General features: G+C 34.3%; 1 protein-coding gene across 1 annotated transcript in view; it reads right to left on the bottom strand.

Annotated features, from left to right (window-relative positions):
* ROBO1 (roundabout guidance receptor 1) overlaps positions 1–16,527 on the bottom strand; it is a 385,969-nt gene that overhangs the window by 92,515 nt on the left and 276,927 nt on the right. The window contains exon 6 of the mRNA XM_068546911.1: positions 15,789–15,916. Within this exon, the coding sequence (XP_068403012.1) occupies positions 15,789–15,916 (128 nt within the window). The remainder of the gene's footprint in view (positions 1–15,788; positions 15,917–16,527) is intronic.

The raw sequence follows: 16,527 nt of genomic DNA, 5'->3' as shown, positions 1-16,527 counted from the left end.
CATGATTAGCACAACATTAAAATTACAATTTTGGTATTTCCACATTGAAATCTCAATTTTTGAAGCATAATGGCAAAAATATTTGAGTTTATCCTTACAAATTAAAGTACTGAGATTCTTCACTATTAGCAATGGGCTATACAATTATTTGTACTGTAATGACAGAAGATTTCACAGTATCTGGGTCTAAAATAATTTAAGTATTCTAAACTCTTAGAATGGCCCTATAGAATATTTCATACTTAAGCAAATTTACAAACAGTAGGACCAATCCTACTAGCAAATATCAGAGAACAGCAGCTTTCTTAAATGGGCTACCAATGAAATCACCCTGACTATGGAATTCTTCTGCTAATTCATTTTCATTATTAGTAGCTAAATTGTAGTGAATCCCTAAATTGATGTGATTTTTTTCATTCTCATACACAGTGCTTTTTGAACAGCAGGGCTCAATTAACAAATCTGACAGACTAGAATTGTAAATACCACCTTCCAGAAGAATATGAATGGAGTAAAGTAATGAGTTACAAGAATTTTTTGAGAAGAAACACATTTTTATTAAAACAGAGGAACACTCAAATTTTCAAGTAGTGGAGTATCTATATTTGAACTGACAAATCCCAGTCACTGGTACACCAGAGAAATTATATGCATAGATACTCATGAATGATAATATCTCTAACAATTAAAAACCCTCAAGATATTTTAATACTAGGTATGATTTCTTTTTAGGGAAAAGATTGAGTTTAACATAAAAGCCTGTCATTACATCTTTCAACTTTTCAGACATAAAAATAGAGTGATTAAGAGGAACATTTTTAGAATATATTTAATGGATACATAAAATACCATGAACTTTTCCCCTCCGCTCAAATATCTCACTTTATTCTTTAGATCAGTGGTTCTGAAGACAATTCTAATTGTCACAACTGAAGGGGGTGCTGTTTCCGGCATCTACTAGGCAGAGGTCAGGGATGCTGATAAACATCCTACAATGCACAAGACAGCTTCCCACAACAAAGCATGATCCAACCCAAAATGTCAGTAGTGCCAGGACTGAGAAACCTTGCTATCTGCACAAAATACCTTGCACTATGCCTGACACGTTACAGGTACTCAGAAAAAGTTAATATTCTTCTTCTTTTCCTTCTGCTTCTACAAATGTCCCCACTGTCCCCAAAAGCAGTTATTAAATGGTGCAACTTAGTTATTTGCCTGCTAAAGAGTCTGAGGTTGAAATGCAGCTACCCAGCAATCTATGATAACGTGTATGCCACCAGACGTAGGATCTCAGGATCATAATTTTGGTGGTAATACTCCCTAAGACAATTTAGAAAGCCAGAAACCTAGATCTTTCCTCTCCTTCTTCCGAGAGATACACAATTCATTACCAATTCCATAGTTTTTATTTCATAACTATTTCTCCATTCCATCCACCTCTTTCTATCTCTATTGCCACCACCCTGGACAAGTTATCCACCAGCATTCACCCGAACTAATGTCTTGCTTTTTTCCATTCCAACCTCACAATTCAGCCACAATGATTAAAAATAAACTAATCTGATTATAGTACTTTTTTGCTTAAAACCCTTCAGTATGGTCCCATTGCTCTTAAAATAGAGAGCAAAATCTCTAACATGACCTCATTATGTAACTCTTCGGTGTCTTCTCATAGCCCTTCCCCGCCTCCACCTCCCTATCTTAGCCCCATAGATTTTCTTCTCATCCTCGAGTACATCTTGCTCCATCTTCCTTCTGCTTCTGTTTATGCTGTGCCCTGGGATCCTCCCCCTTTTAATTCCTACTCACCCTAGCCCTCAGCTCAAAAACAAATACTTCTTCAAGGAGCTACCTCTAAATTTGATACTAAATCTTATCGGAATGCTATATGTTCTCACAGCAACCTTAACTTTTCTCCTTGAGCACTTACTATAGTTTTAAATTATACATTTGTGATTATTCTATAAATGTCTGTCTCTTAAACTAGCCTATAAGCTCCATGTGGGCAAGTATTTAACCATTTTGTTTGCCATCATTTCTCTAGAACTTATCAAGTTGAGGACATTATTCACATTGTAAATATCTGTTGAAAGAGTGAACAAATGACAATAATGTCCCCATCGCCCAGTTGAAAGCACTTTCTTCCTCCCTGGCCTATCTGTACAAATCCACTTTTCATATTCTGCTGATGCTGTAGACATCTGTGTATATCTCTCTTTATCAATAGGCTGTAATAAGCTCCATGAAGGCAGGCTCCGTGTCTTATTACCTGTGCATCCTTCACAGTGCTTAGCATATTGTTTTATACACAGAAGGTGCTCAAGAATTTGTTTAGTTGAAAATCTGGAACCCTTACCTTCAAATGGCATCATTCATGGAGGGTCAGCGTTAAGGTACATGATGGCATAATGATAAAATTATTCAATAATGATAAAATTAAACAACTTTGGATCAAGATTCTCTGCAAAATCAATCAGATCTATCCTGCATAAATCACATAACCTTTCTACATCTCAGTTTAATAAAGAGCCATCAATGTTAGCTAACTATGTGTCAGATCATACACTAGAAACCTTCTCAGTAACTCTGTAGAAAAGAGTTCAATATGCCAATTTTGCAAAGGGAGAAATGTGAAAATTAAGTAATTTTCTTGAGGTCACACATCAGGTAAGACATGGAAGATTGGAGCTCAGGTCTGTCCAGCTCTTTAAATCCTTGCTATTTTTACTACCTTGCATGACTTGTTTGTTTGAAATTTTTAAGAAAGTGTTAAATCTTATTCTAATGTAAATTTGGTTCTGAAATCTTTTGGCTCCATGATCTAAGCGAAGTAACTTTCAGTAAGACATTATTTACAAAGTAAATCATCAACATAATGAAAAGGCAACCTACTGAATGGGAGAAAATATTTGCAAATTATATTTCTGATAAGGGGTTAATATCCAAAATATATTAAAAACTCATACAACTCAATAGCAAAATACCAAATAATCTGATTAGAAAAATGGGTAGAGAATCTGAATAGACATTTTTCCAAAGAAGATATATAGACGGCCAATAGGCACATGTAAAGATGCTCAACATCACTAACCATGAGGGAAATGCAAATCAAAACCACAATATCACCTCCCACCTCTTAGAATGGCTAATTATTAAAAAGACAAGAAATAAGAAATGTTGGCAAGGATGTTGAGAAAAGCAAACCCTTGTGCACTGTTGGTGAGAATGCAAATGAGTGCAGCCACTGTGGAAAACAATATGGAGGTGCCTCAAAAAATTAAAAATAGAACTACCATATGATCTAGCCATTCCACTCTAGGGTATGCATCCAAAGAAAGCAAAAACACTAGTTCAAAAATATATACATACCCCATGTTCACTGCAGCATTATTTACAATAGCCAAGATATAGAAAACATCTAAATGCCCATCACTGGATGAATGGATAAAGAAATGTAAACTAACTAAATGAATACACACACACACACACACACACACACACACACGCAATGGAATATTATTCAACCATAAAAAGAAGGAAATCCTGTCATTGAGACAACATGGATGGACATGGAGGGTATCATGCTAAGTGAAGTAAGTCAGACAGAGAAAGAAAAATACCAAATGATCTCACTTACACGTGGAATTTAAAACAAAAAATAAAAAAACAAGTCCATAGATACAGAAAACAGATTGGTGATTGCCTAAGGTGAGGGTGAGGAGTAGGTGGAATGGAGGAAGGGGGTCAAAGTTACATATTTCAAGTTATAAAATAAGTAAGTCATGAGGATCTAATGTACAGCATAGGGAATATAGTTAGTAATACTCTACTGCATTCTTGAAAGTTGCTAAGAGAGTAAATCTTAGAAGTTCTCATCACAAGAAAAATTTTTCTAACTATGTATATGGTGATGGATATTAACTAGACTTACTGCACTGATCACTTTGCAGTATATATAAATATAGAATCATTATACTGTACACCTGAAACTAATATAATGTTATATGTCAATTATACCTTAACAAAAAAGATATTGTTTAAATGCACAGTATATATTAATATATTAAATTAACATGGGTACATAATCTGCTTCACATATGGGCATGTTTCAAACATATAAAAAGGTTTTAGGGGAGGAAATGACTCATGCTATATTTTATTTTCTCATTAAAAAAACAAAAACCAATGTCCAAACAGCCAATTCCATCTCTGAAAGATGATATGATGCAACCTTTTAGGACAACTACCGTAAATGTCAAATGCACGCAGTCAAGTATCAAATGTATATGTTCACAGTTTGCTATACATTATAAAGACATCTCTGACCTCAGTTTTTTCATCAGTAAAACAGAGCCCCCATCCATGTCTAACATTCATAATCTCAACAATCCAGCACAGGAATTATGTAATTTACCATTATTTCCAAGAAGCCTATATCAGGCCAAAATTACTGATCATCAGTTATATTTAGTCATTTAGTACACTTGGGGGGAATAAAAAACCTGAGGAAAAACACAAGAGCACACCTCATCTCTTTACTAATGACCTAAAAAGAACACTGTTTGAAATGACCATTCTACCATCCACAATGTTAACTTTTTAAAAGCACCTTTGTAAAATGGTCATATCTATCAGTTTTAGTTGTGCAATGCTCTAAATTTTCTCCTAATGACACTGACCACACAAAATAAATGTCCTACAGCTAAAGCTAACCTTAACAACCATTTATGGATTTTCCTACTCTTGTAATTCTGTTATAAAGCAATTACTCAGCTACATTTTGTCTTATTTTAGTATTTTCTACAGGTGCGTTTATACTGGCACATTATTTATCAAGTCCTGAGAATAACAGTTTAAAAGCAAATTAAAGTGCTCGTGGTATTTTAATCAGTTTTGCAAACTTTAGGTATGACATTAAAAGGTAGTAACTTCCAATTTATACAGAATCTTTTTAAAAAATGAAATAAAAAGAAGCATATTATATTTTGAAATTATTGAAATAAGGCTCAAAGGACACCAGCTGCTGCTGGTATAACTATTCTAACGATGACCCTAATGTCTGGAATATACTGAAATGATTTGTGAATCTATAAGGATGAATACTGTTCAGTGGAATTTTTCATTCTGTGTATACCTATAAAATATTTAAAACGATAGCAAGCAAATAATAAAATTTGATACATATGGATGCATAAAAAGACCATTTTTCAAGTATCTTGCATATTTAATTTACCCAGGGTTCATCATAAGGGTGTCCTTGATGTCAGTTAGTCTAAAATTATTCTCTTTATGATTATTCTCTCTTAAACAATGACTTACTTCAATCACTTTATGTCCTAATAATTCTGGACAAAATAGGATACATCAATGTAAATTAACTTAGAATTAATTCTTTTACATTAAAGTACACACAATACCACAAAATTCCAATGTTTAAAGTTATGTGAGATTGTTAGTAATGAATCTAATGTTTTAAAATGAGCTACCCATTAATGACTAGAGCAAAAATCTAATTTATTTCATTCAAATTTCATTCTCAGGCTGAGTAATGCAGATTGTGTAGATTCACACAACTCAGTTACATATTTCCAGGTTGATGTCATTAGTTCAGAATGTAGGTTGCTAAAGACAGTTGCTAAGTTATACATCTATGTAACTGAGCAACGAGAAAACCTTATCCACTGTTATGTAGATGAATAAATCACAATAAAGCTCAGAACATAACGGAAGACCCATGATGTGCTATTTACTAGTGTGGTACTGTGTCATTATTTGTCAGAGAATCATCTTGTGTATCAATTATTTCTTGTACCTGACTGCTCTACTTATTTCTTCAAATACTTGCTTGGCAAAAAACATTAAGAGAGTGTTTCAAGTTCTCTGTAGGAAGGCTATGTGGAGAATTGCTTTTTCTTTTGATTAATTTTTAAGATTTATATCAGTTTGTTTGAAATAACTAAAGGCAACCCAAAACCTTCATGAGTAAATGAAAGAAATCTAAGAGAATGTCACATCTTCAACAGTCATTAGGGTTAAAATGGCTATTTCTGAAAGGCTATAAGAACACAAGAAGTTCTTTACTTTATCCTTTCTACAAAAAAAAAAAAAAAAGGAAAAGAATCATAGGCCATAATGCTGCTGGGTCTCAATCAAATCAAATAGCATAAAAAAAACCCAGCAGGAGTGGAGCTCGGCATCCTATTTATGCCACTGGATCAGAACAGTTAGGAGAGGAAGCCATTCTCACAAATCATTCTCTTGTTAAATTCTGTAGTGGGGCTTCATTAAACCTCTTGGCTGATAGCACTTGACTTTCAGCCTGTTCACAAAGAGCTCAGCTGGCAATACTGACTCTTTACTTCAATCACACATTGTCTTTTGGGTTTTCTTTTTATAATCACTAATCTTTTTTTTTAAATTCTCATTAGCTCCTCAAATCTTCAGTTAAATTTTTTAAATCGTTATTTTAACTACAAAACAAGCAACAACAACAACAAAAACACAAAATCCACAACAAATCCTATAAGGGAGGCATTCTGAATAAGACTCTTGAGTTCAACACTGAGTCTAGCAATACATACATACAGGAGGCGGTAAATTTATATATGACACTGCGTGTGTGTGTGTGTGTGTATCCCAATCCCTGGAGCACTGTTTACTCTAGTACCACTGACTTTACTGGGCCTTTGTGGATTGCTGCCATGTGTGATGAAGAATCATTCCCCAAAGAACCAGTCTGCCATATCTTGTCAGAGTGTGGCAGACATGTCACACACATATCAAGGTTCTTAAAGTCATCAAGTAAAGCTTTGGGGGCCTTAGAATATGTGTTTCATCCAAACGTTGAACTCACAGTCCTTTTTTTAAAAATCTGAAACACTTTATTTACCATTTCATAATAGTGAATTCACAGTTCTTAACTAAAATCTTGGATTATAGTAAACCTGACTTGAGCCTGCAAAAGGGCCATCTGACACTATTAGTTTTGGCTTTGACTCAAATAACCATGTTATTGGTCAGAAACAATGTACTATTATACTGCCAGCTTTTCTGAAATCAGCAATTTAAGCAAACTGTTCCAACAAATGATTTAAATGAAGTCTACATCAAAGAAAGGAAATTCAGAACTGAAGGGTCCAGTTTTTTCTCTCATTACTTCTTTACTGTCTAGATATTATACCAGCTCTAAAAAGTCAGATGACTCTTACCCTCTATCAGATCTCATATGCTGATAGAAAGCTTTAGCCTGGTGAAGCCTGTTTATGGGAACTACAAATTTACAAAACAGGCTTTCTTTCCCCCAGAGTTTGTTTTTGAATGCAAGTTTATTAAAGTTTATCCCTCACTACTGGCAGTAAAATCCACAGTAAGTTACATTGTTTAATTTTCACTTAAATTTTAATTTTACATTCTGAAATAATTATATAGTGGTCCATAAAAAAAAAAAAAAAGCCATGCACATGACATGTTGCATTGTGTGGGATTAACATGTGGTTTGGTAAACTTCAAAGTTGCTATTTCACATCTTAGAAAATGTTCAATGCACAAATGCACATTTCTTTTAATGGACTATGTCTTCTGATTCATTTTCAAGACTATTAAAGTTTTAAATTATATGGAAGTTATTACTGGGGACCATCTATCCACATTATTTTTATCTCTAGTTTCAACTGGTCCAATATATGGATTATATTTATGGAAGGTGCAGTGAAGGGATTCAATATTATTCATTTTATCAGGAAATTTAGCAGCATTGAACATATAAGGGGGGATAATAATTATGTTTAAAGATCAAAAGGAATCATGTTACTTACGGATCTGTTTAATAAAAAAAACTACTTTGGTCTCAAATGCATATCAAATACACACAATTAATAAAAACAAAAAAGTATTTTTACCTAATGTAGATATTTTTGTGTTATACCTAACTTTTTTCTGTTTCTTAAAGCAACTAGAATAAAAATTGACATTTTTTTAAACCACAATTACAGAAACCTTGATAGTCATTGTTTATTGAAAAGCATTTATTGTGTGTCTATATAAAGTATAATGGGAGATGCACACATGACTCAGACTTTAATCTTTTTATACAGCCAGTGATAAGCAGCTAAGAGCACTAAAGCTACATAAAGTCCTGATATATACACATATAAAGACACATGACTGAAATGACTCCTTCTCTTCTTCTGCCTTCTTCATATCACCTTTATTGCTTCTCCTTTTACTGAGCATTTAAATGCTTCAAACAATGTGCTAAGCATTTCGTATTTATTAGCTCATTTAATCTCCACAAAATCCTACGAGGGAGACATTTTTACTCCCCTTTACAGAGGAGAAAACTGAGAATCAGAGATTTAACATCTTGTACATTCAGTTTTTGAATCCATGTGTGTCTACCAGAAAAGACTGTTAGTTCTACCCTACAGAACATTTCCTAAAGCAGCAGCAAAAAAAAAATATTGAGGACTGATTTTGACAGACCTCAACAACAAGGAATCACAGAGAATTATAATTGCAGAAAAGCAAAACAATTACCAAATTCTACATTAATCAGCAACCAAAAATTTCAAATCTCTATGGTCAAAATAAATATTACTGAGACTCTAATGGGTTTTTAGTGGTTTTGGAAGAAGAGATGAGAAGAATAATCATAACAACCATCATTTTGCATAAGCACTTCATAATCCACAAACCACTTTTATGAGAATATAAGTACTTTGTTAATTATCTTTTTAAAACTTTTCTATCACCTTTGATGTTTATAGTCTGTGTACATTCATTTTTTTCAACAGATGAGTATACTAAAACTCAGAGAAGTTAAGTGACTTGCCCAGGATCCCACAGCTGGTATGTATCAGGGCAGCCCTTGATTCACTCAGACAGAAAATGTTACATGAGCACCAAGGATTCTCCTAAGACTGCAATAAGTAACGAGACTAAGAAGGTGAAGTAAATAAAGTGTGCCTCTAAGGAACTCACAGTCAAATGGGGCAGATATTGAAATGCAATAAGGGTGGCAACAGCATGCGATGGGTCCATGAATGTGCATACCTAACCTGACACTGGGGTGAGGACTGCCTGCAAAGCTTCCTGGAAGATGCCTGCCTAAGCTGGATCCAAGGATAGGAGTAATTAGCAAGTAGAAGATGGGTCAGTGGGGGCAGAGCATTTTAGACCAAAGGACTAACATAAAGAAAAGCCCAGACGTAAGCTCCATGGTGGTATTTACATGAAAAAATATGTAAACAATATAGTGTTACTACCCTGAAGGGAGTAGCAAGAGGGGACTAAGTAGCCAGGCAGAGCAGTATTTAAGTATTTTGAACCTCATCTGGAGAGATGGGAAGCATGACAATGTTTCATGAATGGAACTAATGCAATTCGATTTGTGTTTTAGGTCAATGTACCTGTTGTATGGAGGATGGATTCTATGGGACAAGATGGAGGCAAGGAAACTGGTTAGATGTTAAGTTTCACTGCACAAGAGATAATAAAGCAGTGATAAGAAGATAAGAGAGGTGTTGAGAGTTGAGAAATATTTAAAAGGCAAAATAATAGGATTTCAAGGTGATTGACATTCGAGAAATGGAAGAGTAAAGCATGACCCCACCAGCACCCAAGCTGCCTACTACTGTGTATTTGCAGGTTGCATGGCCATCAACTGAAATGAAGAGTACGGAAGAATTCAACTTCTTATTCCTCGTCTGCTCCTGTTTTCACTGCATCGCTACTATTTCCTGTGAATTAATACTCACACACTGGGTTAGGAGAATCTTAAAAGCTTAGCCAAACCTCTGACTGTTGCTTCTTGTTTTACTGGAAATCATAACTATTGATCAATTCCTAGTTCATTGGGATATTAGCTAGGGGTCATTTATTAACTATAGTGCCCAAGATATTTCAGCAGTTTTTTTTTTTTTCTTTTCCTTTTCCTTTTTTTTTTTTCTTTTTTTCTTAGGCATGCAGTTCACCAGCAGCAAGGAGAGAAGCTGTAAGAAACACTCCATCAGTAGCAGTTAAGTCAGCCAAAGGACTGCACTGGTCTTTTTTTCTGCCTTGTATCTCTCCGGTCTCACATCAATCTCAGACTTCAAGGTTCAGCCTTCCAGAGGCTGTCAGTAGCTAACCAATCCTAACGGGGAAGTGCTCTGTTCCTTCACTGCAGAGTAGGCATAATGCTTATGGGAAGCATCAGACAAAATAACAGTTCTTCAGAACAGAATAGAACACACATCTTTTTGATGATCATTTGAACATTCCTATTGTATGCCAAGAATACATTAAAGAGATATCAACATCATTCATGATACCATATTTTAGAACTAAAAAAAAAAAAAAAAAAACAACAAAAAAAAACAGGTGATGAAATTGAGAGAATGGAGTAATTTCACAACAAGGGAAGAAAAATGGATAAGCGCTTATGAGAAAAGAGCTGGGATTTCACAGAAATCCCAATTGTCTGGTAACAGAGCATCACCTGGTTTAGAGATGTTTGGCATCTGCCTTTTCTTTTAACAGAGCTGTTGCTGAAAGGGCAGAAAAGCAACTGTTTCTTGAGCTTCAAAGAATAACTGGTCCCTGGGAGAGGCCTGTGGAGGAGTGCAGTGGGGTGTGAAGTAAACGTCCAGTTTCCTGTGTCTGACTGGCTCAGCACTTAGGGCTAAAGGGAAATGGGAGGACTAAATGTCTTTTAGTGCCTATTGTAAGAAAGACAGACAAAAATGGGATTAGATTTTCTTAATGGTTCAAGTCAGCACAGATAAAATGTGATTGCTTGGGAAATGGCTGGTATATGGAAGTTTGTTTTCAGTTCGGTTTCCTGTGACAGACATAGCGATGGGAACACGATCACTCTGGTGATAGAGAGTCACAAATTTACTTTGTCAATGAAATTGTGACAGTAATAAGAGCTGCTTTATCTGTGAAGTTGCAAAGGGAGTGGAAAGATTAATAATGCCATCGAGTTTGCCTTGTTTAAGCAGTGAGTATCACTGAACCAAAGAATTGTAAGAAATCTTAGAGGTAGAGGACAAACTTGGAAATGGGAGAAATTCGGAGTTTAAACTCTGTGTGGCTTTATCTTCTATCTTTCTTTCAGAAGAGCACACCTCAAAAATGGAATTATTTAAAAAGCTACAGACTTGATTGTCATCATAAATAATTACTAATTTTAAAGGTTTTGCTAGTAATAGAATGATAAAGTTATTTTTCTGCCTTTATTTTTCTTTTAAGTGTTTTGAGGCTGCATCCACCATGCTTTTCTTAAAGGCTACCTTCAACAAAGAAAAAAAAAAGTACCCACTTTTTTAATTACTATGAATTGGTTCAAAAATGAAAACAAGCAGGAAAATTTACATTGGCTACCATGTGATTCCAAGAACAACCTCAAGGCCCACCTGGCAAGCATCTAATAAAGACCTAATGGGTTTAGATTAAGATAGTAAAATAATGTAAAACAAACCTGCAACCATTCTCAGAGCACCAAGCAGAGGCATAAATTTTAGCAGTTTCAATGGCACACTGTTTAAAAAATCTGGCAGGGTGCCCCACTGCATCTATTTTGTTCAAGTTAGACTTTACATTTTATAGGTATGTCACAACCTATAAAATGGTTATAAATACTACAGTATATATCTTTTTCCTTAAACGATGGGGCCATTATGCAATATGAAACACTAGTTCAGAAGATAACTCATTCCTACTGTGACAGCTAGCAATCCTAATACTTGTCGAATTGAGACATTAAAATGCAAATATCACAATATAATCAATCAAAATTGAGATGGAATGTCTTTAAAAAGATGCCTGAATTTGTTTGTGTATTTTAGGTTTACAAAGAGAATTCTTGAGGAGGTACATAGATATTATTACAGTATGGAGGGAAAATGAGGCAGACAAACATCAGGCGTAAATGTAACAACATTGATGATTTACATTTAGAGGTAATAAAGTTTTGATTATTCCAGAAAATGACAGAATATCAAGTTCAGGTTAACTCAATTTTCTGGTTAACTGGGAGTTAAACAGAAACACTTCTCTGTTGTGATCATTCCAAACAGCATTACTTCACCATTTTTTATTGGTCATGTAATGGACATTAATTATTTTTCAATAGGTCAAATTACTGCAGAGTCTCTGAGTCTCTGCTGAACGTTTTTTCATAACAATAACACTCCATTGCACATAAAATGTAATCGGTTTTTGAATCATTTCTATTCCCAAGTGGTCGTAATTTTCATTAAATTATCTAGTTATTTTGCAAAACCTCACATTAAATCTAGCACTAGTTTTGATGGCACTAACAAGATTTAACACATTTAGTTTAAAAGCCAATAAAGTTTTTTTTTTAATAAAAATGTAATGCTTTCTATTTGAGAAGAGTTTTAATAATTTGTTACATAATAAATTATCATGATTATATTACTACTTCAGATTTCTCATTTACAATAGCAAAGGAAGAACTACCTGTCTAGAATTATCTGAACATTACTATTTTTCTTATGAAATAACCAATAACTATTAAAAGTAAGCGATAAAGCTATCACTAATAATAACGCTTATATAACACTCCTTATTTATAAAACACTCTGTAAGAGACAATATGTTAAGCTTTATATATATATAATTTAATTTAATCCTTATAAAAATGCTGTGAGGTTGGTATTACTGTACCCATTTTACACATGGGGCAACTGAGACTCATGAAATTTAAATAACCTTTTCTAGGCCACACAGTTGGTAAATGACAGAAATAGGATTCAACTACATTTTGTCTGACTCCAATGTCTATACTCTTCGCTACACAATTCTCTGTAACACACTTCGTCCAGCCCTGGTAATTCCCAGACTCTAGAGCAATTTTTTAAAGCCCTTTATTCTTTCTGTCAGCTCATCAGGTAACTCCTCATTCCAGAGACTGATGAACTTGCTTGAAAACAAAAATAAAAACAAATTTCTGTGCTCTAACCCAGATCTACTAAATCAGGTTCTCCAAGGGCATGCTTGATAATCTGTATATTTAACAAGCTTCAGATAAGCTTAGATATACACATTCAGATAAGATCAGATAACAAACTTCATCTAAGTTTAGGAAACTCTGTCCAGCCCCAGGTTTTACTCTGTTCCTTTCAAACACAGACCACCAGGCAGCCATCAGAGATGATAATCTCTTCAGATCTGATCCAATGTAACCTACTGTTAGCACTCAGGATCAAAGTCACCAGAAGATGCTTGAATTTCCCCTGGGACATACTGTACTGTGATATTTCTACCACTCAAGCAGAAGGTTGGAGTTCAGATGCATATTTCAAATTGTAACAAGTATTTATTGTTACATAAAGTGCCTACTAGATGCCCAGTACCATACTAAGGACTGTGAAAAATACACAAGTAGAAAAACCAAAGAAATCATGAGTTGAGAATGGAATACTTGAGGAAATACATACAGAGAGAGTCTCTAAAAGAGCAGAATTGGGATTTCAAAAAATATATATATATATCAAAAAAAGGAAGTAATTCTCAAATGAGGGTTAATTTTTAAATGTTAGAACTAATCATATCTGTACTGGGGGTGAAAATCAAATGCTCACCCTTATTTAAGAAAGTTTTTTTCCCAAAACTGCTACCTGAACACAGGGTTCTGTTGTCCAACATCAATTCTCAAAATTAAATATTTATTGCATGAGGACTGAGGAAAAGGAAGATTATTTTTAAGCCCATACTGACTCCAATAGTGCCTCAAAAATGAACCACAAATAAAATACAGAAATCAAAAACAACTATGCTGCTGAATTTCTAATAATTGTTTCCTGCTATCAAATGTATTCATTTCTGATTAGTTTCCTTTGTAGTAACTAATATTTTTCTATATTCAATCTCAAAGGAAAAAAATACATAACTTCTCAAGTTTCCCTTGAAAAGTTTCCTGTGTTTTTTTTCTTAGTTATCTTTTGCTGTTGGGAATCATGTTACTTTGTTTGACATATTGTGTATATTATTCTAGCATGTTAAAGGTATTTTCACAGTGATGTTAATATGCATATTTTATTTTAATAGTTGAATAAATTAATAACTTCTCAACAATACACAGATCTTTCATAAGTTTATAGAAGACCCAATGCAGTTGAAATAAGAACTTCTAAATTCCTTAAGTAGTTTCTGGATTTGATCATTTATACCCAGTTTTCACTGAAATCCAGGCTTAGGAGCAAGAATTCCATATGGAAAACTAAAGGCTGAATTAACTTTGGAACTGAGTATAAAATTGCAGGAAGAAACTCTATTTTGATTTCAATGTCTACTGTAGACACAGCAGAATGCCTATTATTTATAAAAGCATCATCTCTCTGACTAATATAATAGACAATCAACCTCCCTGTCACAATGGCCTGGAGATAGACACACCTGTTCATGTCTTGTATTCATCCTGGGCTACTTTCACTCCCTCCGGAGGGCTTCTGAACTTGAACTTGACATCTCTTAAATTTATGCTTTCTCTAAATGTAAAGGGGTTTTCTTTTCTTATAGTTTTAGGCTTATGTGGAGTTCAAGTCTAACTTAGATTAAAGAGAAGTAGTCTAGGCCTTAGAAATTCAATGTTTGTTCTTGATCTTTTCTTTTTTTTTCTTTTGTTTTTATGAGGTTGAGCTAAAAACCCCAAAGTGGGACATAATGGCTTTAGAGACAGGAAGGAAATATTCTTTATTCCTTTTTTCTACTGTAAAAAGCCCACAAGGCTCTTTTGTAGAAAGCCCACAGTAGAAGCTCTCCTTCAAAAGCCACCTTTTTCTTCGTAATAGCCTTAGAGGAGACAGTGCTCAGAAAAGATGACAGAGCAAGTGTTGCTAATGTCATACTCAGAAACAAGCTAAGTGGTTTACCGCCAAAATCCCTGTTTACTCTATATTCGTGTCAAAATATGGAATTTTTTTCACCAACAAAATGTTCTTTAAAGGTCACTGTCTCTCAAATTCCACAATAAACAATTTGTCCTTAAAAAGGAAAAAAATGAGAGAAAGTTCTCAGATGATACATAGTAAGAAATAATCAGTATGACATCATGGAAAAAGGGGAAAAGGGATTATGAGAATGAAAAACATGTGAAATTATGGAGACAAAGGAGGTGACAGAACCATTTCTGCATATCAGTTTAAGATGTGACTTTGACATTCAAAAACTTGTAGCCAAAGAATATGGCACCCATTTTGGCTCACATCACACCAAATAATAACTCTTCATCAAAATTAGCAAAGTACAAATGCAATTCATTCACTCAACAAATATTTATTGAATGTCTGTTAAGTCACAGGCACGGTGTGCACAGAAAAAGACTGCAAGAGTCCCTACTCTATGGATGGATCTTACATTCTAGCGGGAAACAGAATCTTTTCACTTTTTTGTTCTGAACTGTACAGACCCTTGAAAGTGCATGACCTGAAGGAATGGTAGACTTATTTTCATTGAAAGATCAAGTTTTCGCGGCAGTAGCTGTCATTTAATTAAAGCTCTATGTTTGAAGACCCAGAGATTAAAGCACATTCCCCTCCTCTACTTGACCAAGACAATGCTCTCATAATTTTGAAAACTTAGTTCAATTTCCTGTAACAGACACTTACAGAGCTCCCATAGGCAAAACAATCATTTCCTTTAAACATGTTTGGAATAAAGTATATATATAGCGTTATTTAAAGTCTATATTTTATATAGACTACTCTAATATGTAATATTTTCAAATATCAACAGTATCTCATATAATAAATCAACCACAAAAAATGTTCCCCAAACCTTACCTTGGACAGTCAGAGTAGCAGAGGCTTCAGCTTTTCCAACCATATTTTCCGCAACACAAGTATATGACCCCGTGTCACCAGCCATCACCTTCCGAATTTTCAAGGTATGATCATCTCTGATTTCATATCTAGTGACATAACAAAAGAAAGCACAGTTAAGTGACTTTCTACTTGAAAGAATCCATCATTACAAATATGTATTTAGGTATCAAATCACAGGCAACATTCTCTTCAGAGAATTTGAAGCAGAAGGTAAATAATGCAGCATTCCTCTAAGTAAGCATGCACGTAGAAAAGAGCACTTCTTTTACATTCGTGTGGGCAAAAATATTAAAACTACTTTTTAACAGAATATTTTTAGGCAAAGTTGACGCTTATTTGTTTATTTTCTCAAGCTCCTGTACTCATACTAAAATTTAAGTGACCATTAAATAAATTTTTATTATATGTCAGACTTTAAGCGTTTTGTAGGTTCTATCTTTTAAAATTCTTATAACACCTTATGAAGTATTATGCTCATCTCCATTTGGCAGATGAGAAAATTGAGGCATAGGAAGGTAAGGTAGCTTGGCTTTGGTCTTCAGCTATTTTAATGGCAGAGTTAATATTTAAACCCAGAAAGTCTTATTCTGGAATTCCCTTGCCTTGCCTCATCTTGTCGTTTCTTAAATGTTGGGTGTCCCTTGAAATTTCACCTTAATCCTCTTTTTACTCTATATGATATCCCTCAGTTATACTA

Source organism: Eschrichtius robustus, chromosome 6 (genome assembly GCF_028021215.1).
Source record: "Eschrichtius robustus isolate mEscRob2 chromosome 6, mEscRob2.pri, whole genome shotgun sequence".
NCBI lineage: Eukaryota > Metazoa > Chordata > Mammalia > Artiodactyla > Eschrichtiidae > Eschrichtius > Eschrichtius robustus.
This window is presented reverse-complemented; position numbering and strand designations above follow the sequence as displayed.